Genomic DNA, 23,702 nt, shown 5'->3' on the forward strand with positions numbered 1-23,702 from the left:
GCTAGCCAGGAAAACCAGTGACTTGGCTGAATTTAAGTCATTGGTTAATATGCATGACTAAATGCATGACGCGTAGGACGTAATCATCTTCTTTTTTGAAGTAACGTCTGTATTATATAAGATAAGAAGATAAGCAACTTCTTGCTTGACTAAGGCCAATCCTTATCATAATTGATACACACACAGCTGATGTCACAGGTTGGGCATCTGTAGTCATCAGGCACCATTGCACGTTCACTCCTCTATTTACTACTGTTGCGTATGGCATCTGGAAACCGGGACCCTCCTTTATGCTCGCTCTCCATGTGGATCTATCCATTGCAGTGCCACGCCCTTTTCCCCAGCTGTTAGTGTCGATTTTGAAGAGCTTCATGTCGCGTTTGCATACCTTAAAAATGGGCGACCAGCGGCTCTCCTGTCTTCTGATAGATCATCATACAGAATGTCTTGTAGAAGTCGACATTGTGGCATTTTATGAATGTGACCAAACCAGCCAAGGCGTCTGCTGCTGACACAGCGGAATCGGATGTCCTGGCAACCTCCTCTTCGTAGAACGTCCTCGTTGTTTTGCCAGCTTATTTTAATGATCCGCCTTATGTATCGGAATTGGAAGATATTACTTTTTCTTTATTCCTGCCATGAGTAGGTTGATCGTGTTTCACTACCGTATAGCAAAGTGCTCATCACACAGGTCGGTAGACTAAGTTTTTGTATTGTTAGTCAGCAAGGTATTGTCCCACACTCTTTTCTGCAACCGTGACTTGGTGCCCTTTGCCTTATGGCTATTATTTTGTTAATGTCTTTATACAGTAGTACATCGTTGGATATGATAGAGTCAATATAGAAAAATGGTCAACAATTTCCAGTGGTTGGTCATTAATGGTTACGTGAGGTGTAGTATTTGTGTTCTGAACTAGTATTTTAAAGTCTTTCTTTGACTGATATTTAAGCCAAATTTCTGTCAAACAGCAGATAGTTTTTCAACAAGGGTCTGAAGCTTAAGCCAAACTTCTGTCAAGCAGCAGATAGTTTGTCAACAAGAGTCTGAAGCTGAGTAACAGAGTCAGCCACAATAACTGCATCATCATCATGGAGGAATTTCCTGATAAGTAGGCACCTTCCTAACTTTGGTTTATGACCTCAACGTTGATACATTAGGCCTAAAGAGTTTTCCAGAGGACCTTGTATGGAGTAATACACCTTCGTTGATGTCTCAAATCTGAAAGCATAATGCAGTAGGCAGGAGAAGAATATTATTATGCCAAACAGAGTAGGTGCGAGCACACACCCCGCCCTGCTTGACACCACTTCTAACGTCAAAAGGTGCTGATAGGGCTTCATTGAATTTCATTGTAGCCTACATTTTGTTTCCTCATGAAAGCACTCAACTTCATTAGTTTGGGAGGACAATCTTTTTTCTTTATTAGTTCGAAAAGGCCACTTCTGCTGACTATGTCAATTGTCAAAGGCTTTAGTCAAATCGACAAAAACCATGTAAAGGGTTCTGTCTCTCTCTCGGAATGTCTCCTGCAGTAGTCTTAGAAGTCAGGAGTGGATCTGCCACTCCTGAATCCACAATGAGACTCTATAGCTTGGTAGTCTCTAGCTAGAATCTAGAAGCTATCACTTGCAGCCTGGATATTGCCACTCTAGCAAAGATTTTGCCAAATATGCTGAGGAGAGAGATACTCCTATAATTGTTGCAGTCACTCCGATCTCCTTTGTTCTTATTTATTGTGACTATATTTTATATTTGTGAATATATATATATATATATATATATATATATATATATATATATATATATATATATATATATATATATATATATATATATATATATATATATATATATAACATTTATTATATATATATATATCCTTAACATTTATTTGTCCGGACCAGGTTTATGACAAAAATTTAACCAATCGTGTTACTTTCATGGAAGCTTGTTGTCATTACGTCTGAGAGCTATGAACAGATAAGGAAATTTATTTTTTTTTTGTTGGTATTGTTAGGCTCATAAATCCAAATGAGCTTCCTTAGTCAACCAGTGGAGCACAATTCTAAACTGCTCTTCGTGAATTTCAATCAAGATTCGTCGTATGTTGATTTTCATATTATTTTTCTCTATAATCTCGACGAGTTATTAAATTGTTGTTGAGGCTGAGTCAAACTTAAAACTAGAGTCTAGAACTTAGACTAAAAAAATAATGACCAATCATATGAAGATTTAGATTAGTAATTAGATCTAGATATAGTTGATTAGTGTTGGTGATTTTAGCTAGCGGTGAAATACCCCTCCCCTTGCCTCAGCTTTATCATTAAACCTAGGAATCTATTCTATTACTATTATATTATAATTATAAATATATCTAGATTCTAGATAATACATTCCCAGAATATTAACATTTAACTATTTTAACATTTATTAAATTTAGATTTAGAGTGCTACAGTCACAGGCCACAGGTGACAGTGTAATGAGTGTACTCAAGTGTACTGTCTTCTAAAGACTAGTATGTTAAGTTTACTCAAAATTTTTTTAGTAAACTTGACATACTAAGTTAACTAAGAATGATACTATGATTATGATATAGAATCTAACTAGAAAATAGATCAGTAGATCTTAGATCTAGATCTAGATTCTAGATAGATTTTACATCTACTTAGACTTAGCTATTACTAGAAACTCGAATCTACTAAATTATAAACTTACTTTGTTATAAAATATTATATTGAAATATTGTCTCTATAAATATAGAGATTTAGATCTAGGTAGTACTAACTATATATTGTCAATTGAAATTGAATCAAGATCTAAAATAATCTAATAGAAATAAAATATTCTATCTTATCATAATCTTGATGATGTAGATCTACTAGGTTTTTGATTTAGGTCCTAGGACATTTTTTAGTTGTTTTTTTTTACCTAGATTCTAATTCTAGGATTCTAGGCTTGGTTCTTAAATAATAAACATTAGATCTAGGTGCAGGTATTTCAGATAATCAAAGTTTAGGAGCTATTTTAACTATCTAAAATACTATAATATTCCAGCTACCGGTATCTAATACTTTGCATCATAATAATACTGTACAACTAAAAAAAAAAAGTAAAGTTCCCCGTTCAGACCTCGTGATCTAGATCTATAAGGCAGATGATGTTAAGGTCATCTGTTTTTTTGGCTTACTGTAAATGAGCAGGGTATCATGTGGCCAGCACAACGACCAACTATCTTTATTGTCCCAACATCAAGAGTTGGGTAGATTCAGAGCGCACACAAAATCCCGAAATTCAAAATCCCAGTCTTTACTAAGATTTGAGCTCAGAACCCCAGGTTCAGAAGCCAACTGCTTAACCATTTGGCCACCTTGCCCCCCAAATATAGATCAGTATAGTAATAAAATAAACTGATATTTAACAAAATCTAACTCAATAAAAAAAAAAATCTTGTCTTTACTCTTTCATATCTCTGATCTCCCAATATTAACATAGATTATGTCAGAGCAGCTTATCTTATCACATCATTCTACTAGACCAACAATTAATGCTTTCAACCCATACATAAGTCAGCTCTGCAAGGGTCTTTATCACCAGCTGCGCAGATTAGGCCAGATCTGGCCATATTTAACAACAGAGTCAACAAAAAAAGCTAGCTGTGGTATTCATATTCTCACGCCTTGACTACTGTGCTAGCAGGTATACCCAATGACAAAATAGCCAAGCTGCAACTAATTCAGAACAATACCGCATGGATAGTCCTAAGAAAAACAAGACGAGATTCTGCTACTGCTAATACTCTCTTGCACACGCTCCATCGGCTTCCTGTGAAAGCGAGAATCGACTAATAGGTGGCTACACTTTGTCATCAGTGTATAATAAAGAAATGCCCTAGTACCTTAGCGAACTAATCACTCAATATATATATGTCCCTCAGAGAGCCCTGTGCTCAATAGACTCAATGCTTCTAGTGTGCCATGTTTCTCCCTCAAAAGCTACTGTCTGCTGGCTTTTTCAGTGTATGGACCAAAGGTTTGGAACTCACTCCCCATTGATCTCAGACAGACAACATGCTACACTACTTTCAAGAACATTAAGACCTACCTGTTTAAAACTTTTTTAGATTAGTTTGTCATTTTAACTCTCATGTTTATGTTTGTAATGTTATCACAGCGCCTTGAGCCTACATTTTGTTTAACAGCGCTTTATAAATAAAATTATTATTATTATTAATGCTCCCTTTCCTCATCAACACCTTGGAAACATACACAATCCACTTGGACATGTTCACAGAATGCCATAAGGTCAACTCCCACAAGACATTCTGTATGGTGATTTAATAGAAGGCAGGAGAGCCACAGGTCACATACTTTTATGATGTATATGACATGAAGCTCTTCAAAATTGACACCTACAGTTGGGAAAATAAGGCACTAGATCACTGTTTCTCAAACTGTGTGCCGCGGCACACTATGCCGCCGAAGATTTACAGGTGTGCCGCGGGAGTTTTCAGAACAACACACGTGCAGCGTTACACAGGTCTGCCTACTATTAAATGTTTATTTTACGTTGCGATGACATCCCCACTTACAACGACCAGTAATAGTAGTGGAGCGCTCCATAGTGACGGAAAGGGCTGTTAGCTCTTTAGGTTATGGAATTGTCCACTATACATATATTGACTCAAATGTAGGCCGCCTTAGCAGACGCACAGCAGTTCTTGAATTGGTAACGATAAGAATAAGCGATGTGTTTCATGTAAATTGTTTATGTGTATGCCAATAATAACAAACTATCAATACGCATTATTCATTGTTATCCATGGAGAAATACGTTAGCAAGAATGAAACTTCGAAAGCGTTCAATGAAAAGCTAGGAACCAAACGAAGGTACAAAGAAGTTACTTCGGATATGGTTTCATATCTTCGGACCTGAAGATGCTCCATTGCCATTCTGTCTGATCTTATCTTATCTTATCTTATATAATACAGACGTTACTTCAAAAAAGAAGATGATTACGTCCTACGCGTCATGCATTTAGTCATGCATATTAACCAATGACTTAAATTCTGCCAAGTCACTGGTTTCCTGGCTAGCTCAGGCAACCCATTCCATGCTCTAATAGCACTAGGGAAGAAGGAGTATTTGTACAAATTTGTCCTAGCATATGGGACGAGGAATGTGCCTTTATCTTTGTGTCTTTCAGAGTATTTTATTAAATTTTGTTTTTGTATTTGAAGATTATGGTTCAGTGTTTTATGTATTATTGCTACTTTACTTTTGAGCTTTCTGTCCTGAAGGCTTTCTAAATTTAGTGATTTTACTAAAGGTGTTACTCTGCAATCCAACTCTGTCGAATGAAGCGCTTGTTCCAAGCAAATTGAAGAGACACTTGGGAACAAAACATCCAGCTGTAAAAGCGCAACCAAAGGAATACTTGGAAAACATCAGGGCTCAACAAAATAAACAAGCTAAGAAACATACGAACTACCTAAAGCTGCCAGAAAAGTTATTAGCAAAACGCAAGAAAGCACACACAGAGGCTGGATCAGTCATGGCTCCAGCTTTAGCAATAGTTGTTGAAACTATCCTTGGACCCGATGCCGCCGAAAAAGTTAAAAAAGTTCCTTTGTCAAATGATACTATCTCGTGCAGAATTGAAGATTTATCGTCAGATTTACAAGATCAAATCTGCGAACACTTCGATGTGACTGATGATGAAGTGCCTCTACTGTGGTCTCTTCAAGTTGATGAATCCAGTGATGCTAGCGGCAAAGCCCAGCTGCTAGCTTTTATTCGGTTCATAATGGATAAAAAATGTGTCAACAAATTCTTATTTTGCAACTACGACCAAAGGCGAAGATATTTTCAAAGTGGTGAACGAAAACATTTTGCTATTCAAACTACAGTGGAAAAACTGTGTCAGCATTTGCACTGAAGGCTGTCCTTCCATGCTTCAAGAAAATCCAAATGTATTAGTTGTTCACTGCATGATCCACAGAGAAGCTCTTGCCTTTAAATCTTTGCCGAAAGATTTGATGTTTGTTCTGGATCAAGTGATTGAAGTTGTAAACTTCATCAAATCTCGACCGCTTGCATCCTGATTTTCTCTCAGCTCGTGAAGCAATGGATTCAGACTACAAATGTCTCCTGTATCACACCAACGTTCATTGGCTCTCCAGCAGAAAAGTGTTAAAGGTGTTGTCTTACTCAAGGCTGAGCTGATTTCATTCTTGGAGGCTGAAAAAAAAGACTTTGGATTTTCTATTCATGACGAGTTCTGGTGGGTTAAGGTGACATTTCTGTCTGATTTATTTGACAAATTAAATTCATTGAATTTAAGTCTTCAAGGACCATAGAAAACCATCATCACTGCATTCTCAAAACTGAAAGTCATTTGGTGAAAAATTGTCTTTTTGGCAAAGTAAGAGTCCTGCTTTCCTACTTACAATGAATGTGCTTCAAATAAAGAAATCACCCCCGAAATTCTGGACACTTTGACACACCTACAGTCAGCATTGCAGCATTAATTTCCAACAGTTGGAAGTAATATGGATGGGTCAGCTATCCATTTGGAAACAATGAAGCTACAAATCTGACAACTGAAGAAGCAGGGCAGCTCATTAATTTAAAAAAACGATGCAGTTCTTAAGTCAAGTTTTGCCGAGAAAAGCCTAGATGTGTTTTGGATTTCAATTGTATCCTGCAATCAGTTTAAAAACAATCAAAATAATTCTTCCATTTGCATCTTCATGGTTTTGTGAGTTTGGATTTTCAGCACTGACTGAAATCAAGTCTAAGAAATGAGAGAGACTTCTTTACAATAGACGATGAAATGCGAGCTTGTTTGTCGACTCTGGAGCCTCGATTAGATCGCATTTGCTCTCAAAAACAGGCACATGTAAAATCTTTTTTTTTTCCTTTTTATTATAAAACAACTGTTGCTCTTCGTGGTGTGCCAGGAAATTTTTGTCGTTTTTTTTTTACTGTGCCGCCAGACAAAAAAGTTTGAGAAACACTGCACTAGATAGATCCAGATATAGAGCAAGCATAAAGGAAATTTCCTAGATTGCTGATGACGTACACACTAGAAGTAGAAAGAAGGTGAAAGTGCTACATATGGCCAACCTGTGATTGCAGTTGTGTATCAAGGATTGACCTCTTTAGTCACATGAGAAGTTGCAAAGGGAAAAGACCATCTCTTGAGACGTAAAATGCCACGGGAACAGCATAGAAGATTTAGACTTTTGTAATTAGATATGTGTGGTTGCAAATTTCTATCCAGGTCCTAGTTTAAATTTGATCCTAAATTATTTGTATCTTTCTCCCTCTAGGTCTTTACAAACTGGATCTAAGACTGGTTTCAAGTTATATCCTCTCAATTCAGTTGAGAATCTTGAATTTACACATGAAAATAATGGTAAGATGATCAATATTGTCAAGCAAAATGATTTTTTTAAAATATGTCATGACAAAATATCTTATCCTAGATGTATTATTTAGTCACATGCCACTTTATTTTCATACCAATTTGTTAAAACTAGCTTACCTTGTTCCTTCTTCATGTATGTGTTACTGACAAGAATTTTTAAAAATATTCATAGAAGATTATAATATATGTGGGAACTTTTTGACCTTGACAGGGTTTGCAATTTTGCTTTAATTTAATTTAAAAAAATTAAGCCATTTAAAAAAAAGCTTTCTATATTTAAGTAATGTACTAAGTATTATTATTTTTTTTTTAGAACGTCCTAATATCCACCTTGTTGAGCGACTGTTTGCTAGTAGTTTGGTTGCCTTAGTTAGCAGTGATCATCCACGAAAGTTAGATGTCTGTCATTTTAAAAAGGGATCAGAAATATGCAATTATTCATATTCCAATGCCATTTTGGCTGTCAAGCTCAACAGAATGGTAAGTATGCAAACGCATTGTAGATTTGTCTTAATTCTTTGTTATCTTTTTTTTTAACTGTCAGATAATCACAAAAATGCAGTTGTATAGTTAAATTTTAAAGTAGTTGTTTACACTTAGTGAGCCTTCTCTCACCTCTTTTTTAAAAAGTATAGTGTCCATTGAGTTTGAAAAGACTTTTGGATTGCTTTTGCTTCTATAGCCAGACTATCAATGGTTTTCTTGTGTCCAGTACCTTACAAACTTCCTAAGCAAATATGAGGTACCCTAAAGAGATTGTTTGACACTAAATTCTTGACAAAAATATGCTTACTTACTCAACAATTTTATCTTGATTTCTACAGCTAAAGGTAAATATTTGGACTAGTTAGCTATCTTATTTCTTGGGTATGGCACCAGAAATTCTATAATATTACAAAAAGATATTGTTTGACTTCTTTACAAGCATCAAGTATAAAAGTTACTTATTTTGTTTGTTAATAACATTTTTTGAAACAGTTTAGCCTCCTCTTTTTTCAGAGACTAGTTGTATGCTTGGAGGAGAGTCTTTACATTCATAATATACGTGATATGAAGGTCCTTCACACAATACGAGACACACCACCCAATCCAAAAGGAATATGTGCTCTGTCTCCTCACAATGAACATGCTTACCTGGCTTATCCCGGTAGTGTTCAAACTGGTGAAGTGCAGATTTTTGATACTATTGCTTTGGTAACTGCTGTTTAAATCTATTAGAACATTCTTTAGTTCTTCTATAAATAATTGACTATTGATAGTCCTTCATCCCAGTTTTTTATCATAGATTTATGGAAAGAGAATATGTGATAATTGTAATTGTTTGAATCTTATACCATTTTACTTAACTAATTGACATTAATATATCTCTTTTTTTTTCAGAGGGCTGTCATTAATATTTCAGCACATGATAATCCGTTAGCAGCTGTGGCCTTTAACCCTCAGGGTACACGACTTGCTACGGCTTCAGAAAAGGTTTGTTAAATGAAAAAAATATTTGGAAAGTTGAATCTTCTTAGTTGGATCATTGTGCAAAGCTAGTTTATTACCCCCTCTAAGCCAAGTTAAATATTATGCAATCTTTTGCATTTATGGTCGTTAGCAAGAGAAAATAATCAGTGAGTCAATCAGAACTTTAAAAAAATGTGCTCTAACATTTCAGTTGTTGCTTACACTGGTTATAATTCCCCTAGTGACATGGTGGAAGAAATTATCCATGGAGGTGTTGAAATGCATCTAAACTTTGCTGTGCTATGTAATGCAAAAAGGAAATAAAGGCTGCCACCCAAACAAAAATAGGTCGAAAATATATTAGTAATAGATTGAAGAATTATTAATCTTTAAATGTGTATTTTTATCTGTAATTTATTAATTAATTTGTTTTGGTAATCTCTAGACATTATTTATATTATTTTGGAATTTTCTGTTCAATTACAGGGTACTGTCATAAGAATTTTTAGTCTTCCTGATGGTGCCAAACTATTTGAATTCAGAAGAGGCCTAAAAAGGTATGGATTAGTTAGTGTTAGTGATGCATTTCTGTTTTTTTTTTTAATGTATACATATTTTTATCCTGTAATTCTTGAGAATGAATAAAAAAGTATATTTTTGTTGTCAGGTGTGCAGATATTCAGTGTCTGGCCTTTAGTGTGGACTCTGTGTTCTTGTGTACTTGCAGCAATACAGAAACTGTCCATATTTTCAAACTTGAGGAGCAGAAGGAAAAGTAAAACCCCTGTATAACTTAACTTAAGATTAGATATTAACATAAGATATTTCACTGATGATATAATTTAGTTCTATAGGCTCTTTCTTTCATAAATATAAATATTTTTTTTTATATATATATGTACAAGTAAAAGCAAAATGTTTGTTCCTTATTTGAATTAATTATTTGATCTTTGATGCTTTCTTTGCTTATGCCACTTATATATAAATTGTTTTATATAAAAATCTGGCTTTAGACAATTCCTTCTGATTACCAATTAAATTTCATGTTTTTTTAAAATAACTACCTAGTCTTGACCATCACTTTGTCTATTTAGGCCTCAGGAAGATACATCTTGGATGGGTATTCTTAACAGCACATTCAGAACATCTGCCAGCTATTTGCCAGCAGGTATTTCAGATGTTATGAACCAAGGGCGGTCCTTTGCTACAGCTCGCTTGCCCCATGCTGGATTAAAGAGTGTTTGCACTATTGCCCCGTAAGTCTGTAAAATAACATTTATTAGCATGTACTTTTGTAAGTATTTGCATCATGCACATGAATGAAGTAGGTCTCTTCTTTACCAATTTACTATCTGCTTTGAAATATGTTTCATTTATAATGTGTAAAGAAAGTATATTTGTTATAGCTACAAAGCATACTTACAGATGGCTGTTAAACGATATAAAAAATTTTAAATATGTTTGAGAACTTTCATATTAAATCTGAAAGTGTAAATTATCATGAGTGAACTTAAAAGGTATCTATTATTTTATGTATTGGCTAGTTGTTTTTTTTTTATTGTTGCAAATAGAATGTTGGCAATGTAAACTTTCAGCTTCCATCAGTCCCCTATCTGTCCATCTGACAAGAGTGTAGAGTTGTAAGTTTCAGTTTGCTTATAGTTTTACATTTATTGATTAGATTTCATAATTATTTGAACATCTTAAGTTTTAACATTTGTGTTTGAAGCAATAGCATTGCCAGAAATTCTTACTTTCACCAAAGCATATTGCCTGATATTGTTTGCTCAGAATATCTGGGCTTAATTTCTGAAGCTTGTAGACAAACCAACTAATATGTTGTAGTTTTAAGTCTTTTTCTAGTTTTTTTTTTTATAATATTGGAATTTCATTTATTCTATAATAATCTGATTTAAGTAAAATGTATTATTGAACATATAACAGAAAGACTAAAATGTACTAAAATGTACCAGCTCTTCAGAAGAAAAAAAATTATGATGGCCCGCCCTCTCTCTCTCTCTTTTGTTTTAATCACCAATGCTAAGTTTTTTTTTTGTTTTCTTTATTGCTGTAATTTAATTTATTGCAATTAATCTGCAAAACAAAAATAAGCCATTGTGCTGAATTTAATTACTGGTTAAAGACTGAAACTAAAAACAAAAACAAAAAAAAATTATAATTAAAAGATGAAACATCACAGGAAGTGTACAGAAAGTCTCTACAGATATAGCTACAGGCTCTTATTAAACTTATTAGCTGCCTACATGGGGACAAGTTAAACACTGGTTTAAAAATATGTATGACTATAACATTAAGTCTTAATGTTACAGCTGCAGAAAAGAATGTGGGATAATACCAATACCGAATCCCTAGTCTGTGTGATGATCACTTTACTATATGGTAGTGAATCATGATCAATCTCCTCTTGGCAGGATAAAAAGCTGAATATCTTCCCCCTCCAATGCTTAAGGCATATTTTTAAAGAAAAGGTGGCAAGATAAAATAACTAATGGAGAAGTGCTGCAAATAGCCAGAGGGTACAGGTTGACTTGCACAAGGCATTCTGTATTGTCATCTAATAAAAGGTAGTAGAGCTGTAGGTTTTAAGGTACACCCTTAAATGAGATGAAGCTCTTCAAAATTGACACCAACTGTTTGGAAAATTAGGCACTAGATAAATCCTGATGGAGAGTAAATATAAAAGAAAGGTCTAGGAATGCAAATGGTGTACACACAAAAAGTAGAAAGAAGGATGGTGATTACATTTGCCCATATGGCTTCTATAGTAACATGAGAAGTTGCAAAGGGAAAAGATAGTCTTTTGAGACATAAAATGCCACAGAGAAACCATAATATAATAATAATTAAACTAAAGCTTATAAACTAAAGACAGAACTATTTGCTTCAGTTTTAATTGATCTTTTTGTACAGGTACAAAAAATGATTAGCATCTGACTGCATAGTATATAGAAAAAAATTAACAATGCAAGGTGCTAAATTATTACATAAGGAGTAGATGAGCTACAAAAATGGGAATCTAATGGAAGCATTTTTTTCAACCCACCTCACAATAATGCTTAGAAAGGATCAACAATCATTTGACGTAATCTTGCAGAATAGGCAGCAGGTAAAGGAGATATTCAACAACTGTACATCATCCCCAACACTTCTTATTGGTCTAAAGGTAAAGGAGATATTCAACAACTGTACATCATCCCCAACACTTCTTATTGGTCTAAAGGTAAAGGAGATATTCAACAACTGTACATCATCCCCAACACTTCTTATTGGTCTAAAGGTAAAGGAGATATTCAACAACTGAACATCATCCCCAATACTTCTTATTGGTCTAAAGGTAAAGGAGATATTCAACAACTGTACATCATCCCCAACACTTCTTATTGGTCTAAAGGTAAAGGAGATATTCAACAACTGTACATCATCCCAACACTTCTTGTTGGTCTAAAGGTAAAGGAGATATTCAACAACTGTACATCATCCCCAACACTTCTTATTGGTCTAAAGGTAAAGGAGATATTCAACAACTGAACATCATCCCCAAACTTCTTATTGGTATAAAGGTAAAGGAGATATTCAACAACTGAACATCATCCCTAATTACAATGTGCCCATTGGAGACAAAACTAGGTGTTGAATGGCAATCTCCCCTCTAGGCAACATTTGTTGACTTTGAATATGCCTTTAATAGTATTGACAGAGAAACTATATGGTGTTAAGGCTTCCGCGCGGTGTTGATTCTTGGAAATATATCTAGTGTAGATCTACGTCTGACTGGAAGTAATGCTGAACTCGAACACCAGCGAAAGGCCAAAACTATCAAAATATGTAGTCGACGCTGATGTTGTTTTACAAATATATTTAATAATCAAGAAGGGAATTGTCCGATGTCAGCTATGTCCGTAAATCAGTATATCTATTGTACTGCTCTATACGAATTGTCTTCTTTTTAGCGTCACTTAGAGCGTTCTTGTTTTTTAACCAACTTTACGTCATCGTCGTTAAGTAAAACTTTACCCTATTCCCGAAACAAATAACTAATTCCTAATCATGTCATAACAAGTAATGAGACACTATAGAATCCAAAATAAAATACTAACTATCATCAAAAACCTTTAGATTGTTTCTCCTGCCATATAGTCCACAGTGGCGAATTGTCAGAGGAATTTCCCAGTCACAACAGGAGTCGAACAGAGATGTCTTCTTTCACCATTCCTTTTCCTTCTAGAACTGGATTGGGTCAGAAAGAAGCGATGCAGCGTACTAGATGAAGCTGAGAAGATAAGAAAGAGCTGTGAAGCCATTAAAAGACTAGCAAGAGACCTCAGAGAGTGGCATGTTTTTGTGTTGTGTAATATTTACAACAAAACTTTTGTCATGACTGACAACTCAATTATCTTAGAAATAATTATTGATAAACTCAACCTGTTACTTCAAGCTGTTTAAAGAACTGTACATTTTCAGTATACATAATTTCATATAAATCATATATTTTTCCTTGAACTACAAAAAATTCATACTTATTTTCATACTCATTCATATTTTGAAATTTTCAATTATTAACTATTAGTTGTCAATTTGCATTTCCTTGTATTATTATCTTTTGTTATGTTCTTTTTTTTTTAAATAGCTTTTGAAATATTATAAATTATCCTAACATTAAATTTGATTATAAAAATTCTCATTTGGTACAACAGATTTTTTTTACTGTCAGTTTAACTTATTGAATTAATTTAATATGGTCAGAATTTATTTCTGCTCAAAGTAGTAATTTGTAAAGCTTTTGCTTTGCTAAAACTTTGTATTTACACTAGATCAAAATTGTTTAGTGAACTAATAATTTTTCGTTTTGTATGAAGAATTCACTTTATATTAGAATGTGTAAAATGCACCTCCCCCCCCCCCTTTTTTTTTTTCATAAAAAAAAAAAAAGAAAGAAAATATATAATAGCTTGATATAAGGTAATGATTTTATAATATGTAATATTTTTTTTTAGATGAGAAATGCTTGTTATTTGTGTCTAATATGTAAGTCTCATATAGCTAAAGACCTAAGGATAAAGGATGTTCAGGACAAATCTCATCAGTCTGCTCATTCTCTTTCTTCTAGGCTTCAAAAGATCCCTCGTCTGTTAGTTGCCACACATGAAGGCCATCTTTACATCTACAATATTGACCCTAATGAAGGTGGTGAATGTACTCTGTTAAGAACACATATGTAAGTTTATTTGTTTTATACAGTTACATGTATTAACATATTGTAAACTGGCATCATAGGTAGGGGGCCAGCCAATGTGACAAGACCAGCATAATGCCAGGAATGAGGAGTGATAACTCTTCAGGAATGTATCAGACATGATCTCTCAATGTGCAGATAATCCACAATATAAACATGATTATCTCCAAAAGAAGTACTTTTTTAAAGTAAAGCCTAAGACAGTTCAGTTCTGTGTAGAAGTAGGGTTCTCTACAGTGAAGGTACACAGTACCATGCAATTTATAATCCAGCTGTGAATGTCATTCCATTTGCGATGTCTCTGTAGGATCTTAAAAATCATTTGGAAAGAAAAAGTGTGCAATACTGAGATCCTTGCATGAACAGGTATTCCCAGCATCTTTACAGCCCTCAGACAACGCCGCTTGTGCTGGCTTGGACATGTTTGCCAGATGAAGGACAAACGCATCCCGAAAGTCATCCTCTACGGCCAACTCGCGACTGGCTCAAGAAAAACTGGTCGCCACCACCTCCATTACATAATCAGTGAATATCAATACTGACCATTGGGAAGACATAGCTCTAGACTGCACCAGATGAAGAGAGACAGTGACCAAGAAAGCTATGGATAGTGAAAGAACATAAGCCTCAGCCCTGGAAGAAAAACGGACAATGCGAAAAAATGGCCAGCTCCTCTACCACCGAAGCTAAAGCCACCTTAACCTGTGATATTAGTGTCTCTTCAAAATAGGGCTCCACAGCCACAAGAGGAAATGTGCGAGATGAACCTTAGTCGTTCTATGACTGAAGGAGGCCAATGTATCAATGTCTTGAGCTAGTTGTGACATTTTGTCCACATTAGAGAGAGAAATATGTAGCAAAATAACAAATATTTTTTTACAAGTGTTTTGTATGTAATAAGATTTAAAGTTTACACTGTAGAGAAACCTAAAACAAGCCTTTATTAAACAAAAACAACACATGAACTGAACAAAGATACCTAGATAGTAACACACTAAATCAATGTTCTGAACTAATTCGTGACACAAATATAAACAAGTATCAACTATTTCACCACAATGTACTTATTAGCATTTAAAACAAATTTATAGTTACATTTTGTTTGCTTTTCAACATAACATAATTGGATAATTAATGATTATGTACATTTTTACCTGATTTGTGTGAATTTTCTTTTTGTTTTATTTTGAAGGCTTGAAGGACAGCCACCAGAACATGCTTCGTTGCTGGAGGAAGGCTCTAGTGACCGACCCTTAACCCAAACAGGCCATCATGATGAGTCCTCATCATATGCAGCCTCTGTTAGAAGACCCCAATCCTCTAATTCTTCAGAAGCCATGGCTCCCACAGGTAAGCCCCGCACCCCGCTGGTGGCTCCCCCTAGTGAGCTGTGGAAAAGAGACAAGAGTTATGCAGACATGTTGAAAGGAGGGGGCCCCCAGGAGGCGACGGCGGACATTAACCCTATAGCATTGATGGATGAGCTTATTTCAGAAGGAGGTAAATCAAATTGGATCCAATGCTTAGTTATGGTCTGCTGAAAACATTTACAGCACAATGCAAAATAAATGTATGATACATGCAAACCATTATCCCTTCTTTTTAGTTATTTTTTAAAGTCACTCAACAAATAAAATGTGCCTTCTCTCCCACATTAATATAAATTTCTTTCTGGTATCAATCCTTGTAGAAGAATGAACTTAACTTTTTTTGTTCATATTGTGGCAATGGATTAGTTGTTTTTTTTTTCCAAATTTCATTTTATGTGAATGTTTTTATATTTTAACATCTTTAGTTTCAGTATGTATTTCTTTAGTTTGCTTTTTTTTTTACTATTTGTCATGAAATTCTGAGATTTATTGAATAGTTTTTTGGTATCAATTTTTGATGGCTGAAAAAAGAATTTTCAAAATTATTTGTTTGAGTGAAACAAAATAATGCCTATCTAGAGTATCGTTTGTAATATTAATATATAAGTTTTTTGCACTATTTAGGGTAACATTATTATTTTTTTAAGTCATTGAATGAATGTATTATAATATATATTAATATTCACATCACATAAATAATTATTTATTTATACACACATAAATAGAGAATTATAATTTCTATTTGGTAAGACACAGGGGTGCCACCCATGAGACCAAGTAAACCCTGAAACCCGAATTTCCAAATTTTACAAACCCTGAAATCATAAACCCCAAACTTTACCAACCCTGAAACGTACCGCATATACAATTTAAGCACCAAAATTTTACGAAAGAAGAAAAGTATTAAATTACTACCTAGATCTATATCATAATATGCCCCCCATGTTTAAAATATGTAATTAGTAAGCCTATCATTATAATAAATAGAGTTTGTGTGTATTTATTGATAAAGCTAGTAATACAAGTTAAGAGGATTTAGTACAATTTTATGTTAACAATGTTTGTACCCCCCCCCCCCCCACCCAAACACACAGTTATTTTAAATGATGTTTCTCTCTTAACATTTTTTCCCTCATTATTCATTTGAAGCAGCCTACTTTAATCAACATTGATAAAACTGATTCCATCAATGTACATGCATGGACCTGTAAATCTATTGCAACAAGATAAAATTGATTTAGTCCAGATGTACTCCAAAAATGAACATTTAGATTTAGTTTCTAATATTTAAATGTAGACCTAGATGGCTAAAATGTGCTGGACTGCTTGTACATAATTATAATTTATTTGTATAAATCTATTGACCAATCGATCTATTTTTTTCTAGCCTCTAAGTCTTCAGGCGAACGCAAACTTACTAATTTATTTCTTCAATCATTGATTCTAGATCTAGTAATCTAGTTAATTCTAGTTCTGATCTAAAAACGATGTAAATATCCTAAATCTAGAACCTATACAAATATTAAAATATAAAACACGGAAAGAAAAAAAAAATTTCTCACTCGTGAATTTTTTTCTTCTTTCTATTTCTAGATCTAGGTCTAGCCACTAGGTACGCGAGTAGATCTAGACTATATCTATACTAAATACAAGACTTTACAGTCTAGATCAGATCTAGATTGATCATAGAAATAGATCTGACTCTAAATCGAGCCGATTCGAGGCGCGTTCCGTAGATCTATATATTCTCTATAGATCAAGAATGTTTACACTTTTTTGTCACTTAAAAAAAAAAAATGCTGTACAGGTAAATAGAGCTGAGTGCGCATGCAAAGTGAAAGTCTCGCGAATCGCGAGATATAAGACTGGTAGATTTTGTTTAAAAATGGCGGCTCGCGCGATCGGAATTAGCAAACTAAAATTAACGGGGGAAAATGACCAGAAATTTCGAAAAAAATCTAAATCAACTAAAACCCTGGATTTTAACAAAATTGTTGAAGGCAAACCCGGAGGGGGGAAAATCGGACCCCTCAAAACCCGGATTTCCGGGTTATTCCGGAAAAGTGGCACCCCTGGTAAGACATAGTTATTTAATTAATTTTAATCAGCTCATAAATAAAAAGATTCATTAATTTTAATAGTTTTGATATACATCAGAAAATTTGAAAAACAAAAAGAAGAACTTTTATATTTTTTTTTACAAAGTTTGTTCAATGTAGAAAAATAAAAAAATTGGTTTGCCTTTTTAAAAGAAACATTTATTGAAATAATATTTGGCATTAAGTAGCCTACACATATTATATTTAATACTGACTATTAAAATCTTGTTAATTCTAAATTTCAGTTGGAAAGTTTTTAAAACTCTATGTACCTTTATATAGTCTATTAAATAAAAACACATATTAAAATACATTTCTTTTCAAACATTAAAAGATCTACAGTAATACAGTTTTATAGCCAAATAAAGCTTGCAAATGGTGTCTTATTTATTTTTAACAGAAAATGTTACTAGTGTCTTGTTCCAGTCTTAACAGGCTTGGTCTAGTTTGGGACAAACCAATTAAGATATCATGTTAAAGTCAATTCCCATTAAGTACATAATAGTTGTTTTTTTTCCATATTACCATTTATTTCAATGGTTATGAACATGTTTTTTAACAATAAAGCTGTTTAGGGATAAACATGACTTACTTGACTTGAGTTGTCAACTGCCATTCATTATTTGATCATTACAATTAAAACAATTTTACAGCAAGTGTTGTTAAATAGTAGGCTGAAATTACTACTTCAAGAAATCAACAAAATCATCAATTCAAGACCCAGCCTGTATAGACTGTAGGTCATTTGTACATTATTATTGTTGTTACTTTTCTAAAAAAAAAAAAAATGTGTGTGCTTAACATAAACTGCTGGTAACTGTTGGAAGATTGAATCAAGTTTTGAACATTAGACTAGTTTCTATTTATAGCTAAAGAATAATGTTATTCCTAAATGATGCTTTTAGTAACTAAAATTTAAAACTAACAAAAAGTAAATTGAATTCTTTTGTGTGGTACCAGATCAACAGCTAAATCTCAGTAGTAACAAATTACTTGGATACATCTTTCTATTTTCTGTCAGTCAGGAATAAAACTTTACACTTGCATTAATCAATTTCATTTTATGTACACACATTTTCTACTAACTCATTTAAGTTTATTGAGTACACTTGAAGCTAGACTCATTATAAAATGAAACTTTCTTTTTTCTCTGTTTCCCTCTTTTTTTTTTTCTATTCTTTCATCATTCTCCGTGTGCTTTCTGTTTCAAGTTCCATCTCTTCAATTACAAAAACATGACATCATTTCCTCAACACATATACATTCCATAGCAATGTATAAGAGTCAAACCATGTGAATCACTGCACACATCCTTAATCTTCTGAATCAAAGATCTTGCCATTATAGCGTCAAATCATTGACTTTTTCATGGACATTTTATATTTTGTATAATTTTAATAAATTATGATGTCTTATATGTTTTACTAAGTTGTTATAGTAGTTAAAGTAAGCACTCAGTTCAAATGTTGCTCAATAGAAAAGTGTTTGCTTTATAAAGATGAGAGAATTGGAGCTAAGACATGAATAGATACAGTAATATTCATAAAGATTATTTGACAATCTTAACTTCAGAAAATTAATTCCCCTTTTGAATTATTACTTTTCTGATATTTAGCTTGTCCATTTAATGGTTTACCTCCTAAGGGGTAGCCATTACATTGGTTAAGATATTATTTCTACAATCATTGTCACAATGTTAACAACCTTATGCTACAGTTCAACTCTCTGATTGTCCAGATGATAGCGTACTTACAGTATTGAATTTTAAAATCTGATTAAAAAAACTTGAGCAGCAAGACACATTTTAAATCAAAAGAAATGTTATTTAAATGTCTTCATTTACCCCCACCCCCTTTTTTTTTTATCCCCCCCCCCCTCTCCCTCCCCCACCTTTATTGTAAATCTTAGGTTCTTGTCAGCGGGAGAAACAGAGATCAACTGTAGTTAAAGAAATGTTTTGTTCATTCTTGATTCAGTTTTGGCTTTTTAATCTATAACTAATAGTTGCATTTTGTAATGAATTGATTCTCCTTCTGAAATCTCATCCTTTTGCCTTAATTAAATACAAGTTTTACTCTCATAAACATTCTGTTCCATCAATAATTGAATGACAATCTTTTATTTATATAGTACAAATCTAATCAGATCTGAATATACAGTCTGAAGCAGTCAAGAGAAGTTAAGAAATTTTAACACTTTGAACACAGCATTTTGACATTTTGAACTAGAAGAAATTCCTAAGTAACTGCATGTTTATATACTGGTATAGATCTAGTTTATTTCTAGAAATGTTATTTAAAAATGTTTGATTCTTTTAGCTCATCTTTCCTGGTCTTACCATTTCTTAAAACTATTTTGAAGATCTTGTCCACTATTTTCAATTATTATGGTTATGGATCAAGTGTTTTTTTTGTTCACTTCTAAAATAGAAAGCTTGATTTAGATATTGATATATGCATCATTTGGTGTATCAAAGAAAGTAACCTTGCTAGTTTCAGTTTACAATTTTTTGTTGTTATAATGAATGAAGAGAAAAAAACAACTTGACATAAGATAACTACTCAATTCTAGAATATCAAGAGTTCTAAAAAAAAAAAATTGGAATACTTGAAGGTTTGATACAAGTTTTGAGTTGCATTTATTTTTATTTTAATTTGGTGATTCAATAGATGTATTGTAAATGAACATCTTGTTAATAATAAACACATTTTCAATATCTTTGCCTATTTTAATATGACTTTTTGAAAGAGTGATTTATAAAGCAACTTTATAGTTTACTAAAATTATGATAAGTAAATTTACAATTAGTCATAAGACCACAGGAGAATTGTATAAACTATGCTTTCAAATTCAATAAAGTCAGTATTCTATTTGTATCATTTCAGATTCATTGCCCTACCAAGATCTCATGGAGGGAGCTGTTGGGGGTGAAGAGCCAATTGGAGCGCTCAGGATACATGATGATAGTGAGTTCCCTCCCATGTCTCACAAGAGTCTGTGAAACTTTCTTTTACAAGCCAGTGCAAGTTTCGTATCTTGACTCAATAATAGCAGTCCGGCTTTAAAAATGTTTGGAATGAATATTTATATTATTTGAATGTATTTTTTTAAAACAGCAAAAACAGTTGTGATTGCTAACACCGTGATCACTTTCCAATAAGAAAATATTTTGTTTTGGTGACAGAACACTTTCTGCAATATTTATGTATACATCTACTATATTCATGTTTACAGAATTTTAATTGTCGAATACATTTTTCATTTTCTTTTATGTGTCTTGCTATTGACAGATTTTGTTCATTTTTAATCCTTTTTTTTTTTAATTTATGCACAAACTATAACTTGCTGTTTTTGTTTAAATAAACTGATTCAAAAGTTGTTCAGTACTTTAAAGTTTGGAAATTTTAATTATAATTCATCCTAGAAAAAGATTGGTATCAACACAATAAGGGAAAAGTTCAGAGTGACCAGAGGAATGATTTGCAGTGGGTTTGATTTATGTGTCCATTTTTCAGGTGCATTTATTGTACACTAGTGTGATGCATTTCATCAGTGGAAATAATGCACATTTTTAACTGTGTCAAAGTGAGCATCTTAACACCATCATTGTTCTTTTTGTTTGTATTTATGGGCAACTTTGAAGAGTCTTAATAACTTGTCCCAGCTCAGCGAGCCAGGAACCCAAAAGTCTGGTAATTTGTCCTAGCTCAGCGAGCCAGTTACCCAAAGTTTAGCTAGTCATTAACTTTCAGTAGTTAGCATCATATTTGTTTGTTAATATCAGGAGCATTGTATACTATTGAAAGTCACATGATCAGCTACATCATCACATCTATGTAATATTTTGAGTCACATGATCATCTCATTAAATGTAGACTACACTTCATATTCTCCGAACTTATTATTTTATTGTTGTTGCAATCTTGTCTTGTAAATGTATTTGCTTGTGTCACTTGGAACCAGAGCAAAATACACTCAGCAAACCATACAGTAAAAACTTTAAGGTCCTCCCAGCCCTCCCCTAAAAGTGTGCACACTGACACCATATTCACTTCTGGTTAGTGCCCTAGTGAAGCAAGTAGGTGTAGCTTTACTAGCAACTTCAAATTCTGCACATTGTGTGTACTCAACTCTATGATTGAAAAGTGACCATGTGTACAAATGATTATTTTGTCAAATAAACTTTGCAACCATTGCATGTTGAAGTACTCTGAATTATTTTACTTAATTAATAACTTTATAAATATATGCATAATTAATTAGTCATTATTCCTACATAAATTAATTTATTTCTATATACATGATTATTTAATAGTCATCATCCCCAGCTGTACTGCACAAGGTTTGGGCTTGTATATATATATTTTGTGGAACATAGCAACTTTAGAACAAAATCATAATTAAACAAGGTTACTAAGACATTTTGTGTGGAAACAAACACAAAATTGGCCCCCGAAGTGGTCCACCTAGGCAGGTTTCAATATTTTCAGAAAGAATATCATAATAAAATTCTATCAAAGGCAAATGACAGAGAAAAATGGAAAAAGAAGGTTGACAGATCCTGTGTGGTGCCCCAACCAATAAAGAGTATTCTAATTATTGACACTTACAAAATATAAAAAATCAATAATGAACATCTGTAAATAACACTGAAATGAGAAAATATTTGTCTTTTTATATTGTTGAAAACATCTACAATCAGGTAATTAGAAGAAAAGCAATATGTATAGTATATTAGGTAAAGTCTTGGCAGCAAAAAGTTTATACACATTGATATGACCTGGTAATGTGGCTTGTGCTAGGGCTGTCATCACTCTTGTCCTGAGTTTGAAGGAATGTCTGACACTTTGTTTTTCTCACACATCATCACTTCTAATGGACTAAATATACCGGTACTCATTTGTGGTCCTTCTTTATGATTATATATGAAAGCTGCCCATTAATAGTATTGTTATACATCTGGTGGTGGCACAGATGGGTGTACTGGTATGTGTATAGTCAGCCGACGCAAATCGCCCCAGGCCAGCGCTAGACGAGTGGTCAACCGTGACAAGTTACGACGGTCAGCCGAAACGAGTGTCAACATGACGGCTCGGGAAGGATTGGCGTCGTGAACAGAGCTCAGGAGCGTCACGAGGGATGTAGTCATGTGACGAAGCTAGAAACGTTGAGCGATGTTCTGTCCGGTTCTAGAAGGCCATTAGGGACCCTATATAAATAGCGGAGGTGTCGCAGTCAAGACGGTTCATGACAGAAGGTTCACTACAGTCCGGTCGACTACAGCACAGTTCAACGGTGTGGTTCTGTACGGAGCATTACGACGGTTCATTGTGGAGTACTATCAAGTACAGTTGAGACGAACAACGTCTTGATCTTGGTCTGTGATCGAGTCCGACACAACGAGCCTCATGTGTGAAGTCAGTCCTGAACTGTTGAACCCAGTGCAAGCCCGGAACGAGACGTAGAGGCCAGTGCAAGAGTTGATACGGCGGTACGGTGTTATCGGAGAGATATTTGTACAGTGTACGTTTTGCCAATTGTACAGTATTGGCTCAGATTTATTCAACTATTAAAGTGTTACGTTACTTTGGAGCCCTGAGTTGTCAAGTTCTTTAAGTTGGTGGTGTATGGTGCAGTTTGCAGAGAGCCTGGATAGTGAGATTTGTAACAGTATAATACATTTCACCTATACTTTCAAATACAATAAGATAGAAGCGATATGCTTTAAACTTTCAATTAGCTAAAATAATAGGTAGTTTGATGAACTAAAAAAAAAAAATTCAAAATTTTCCTCTTTAAGGTCCAGGTTCATATGCATGAATTCATTAAGATCTTTAAATAACCTGTGATTGTTTATATTTTTTAAAATAACAACCACACCAACACTAACATAGATAACCATATAATGAATATATGGTTTGTACAGATAATTTGAACTTACAAGTCAATATTCTGATTCTTCTTAGTCTATTTAAAAAAAAGTTATGCTAAGTTCCTGCTAATTCAACTAAAAAGGAACATTTTGTGTGTTCTGTATGTACCAGTAACAAGCCAGTAGTCTAGCCTTCAACACAGTGCTAGTAATTCTTAGTATTTCTT

The 23,702-nt window shown here is 33.7% G+C and overlaps 1 protein-coding gene across 4 annotated transcripts; it reads left to right on the forward strand.

Moving 5' to 3' along the window:
* The first annotated feature begins 1,920 nt into the window (after positions 1-1,920).
* On the forward strand, positions 1,921-21,801 carry LOC106055023 (WD repeat domain phosphoinositide-interacting protein 2-like). Of its 4 annotated transcripts, none has more exons than XM_056020430.1 (12): positions 1,921-2,103; positions 7,334-7,419; positions 7,745-7,911; positions 8,431-8,625; positions 8,812-8,904; positions 9,367-9,437; positions 9,548-9,655; positions 9,975-10,136; positions 10,476-10,520; positions 14,009-14,116; positions 15,327-15,484; positions 19,734-20,461. In XM_056020430.1, exons 1-12 carry the CDS (start codon positions 2,033-2,035, stop codon positions 19,742-19,744), a joined length of 1,275 nt encoding a protein of 424 aa, XP_055876405.1. In that variant the 5' UTR covers positions 1,921-2,032; the 3' UTR covers positions 19,745-20,461. The 4 variants fall into 4 exon arrangements, with proteins under 4 accessions (XP_055876405.1, XP_013066598.1, XP_055876404.1 ...); XM_013211144.2 differs by lacking the exon at positions 19,734-20,461 and adding an exon at positions 20,489-21,801 and having other exon boundaries at positions 1,922-2,103; XM_056020429.1 differs by lacking the exons at positions 10,476-10,520; positions 19,734-20,461 and adding an exon at positions 20,489-21,801 and having other exon boundaries at positions 1,922-2,103; positions 15,327-15,634.
* Positions 21,802-23,702: the final 1,901 nt, after the last annotated feature.

This window comes from Biomphalaria glabrata, chromosome 2 (assembly GCF_947242115.1).
Source record: "Biomphalaria glabrata chromosome 2, xgBioGlab47.1, whole genome shotgun sequence".
Taxonomy (NCBI): domain Eukaryota; kingdom Metazoa; phylum Mollusca; class Gastropoda; family Planorbidae; genus Biomphalaria; species Biomphalaria glabrata.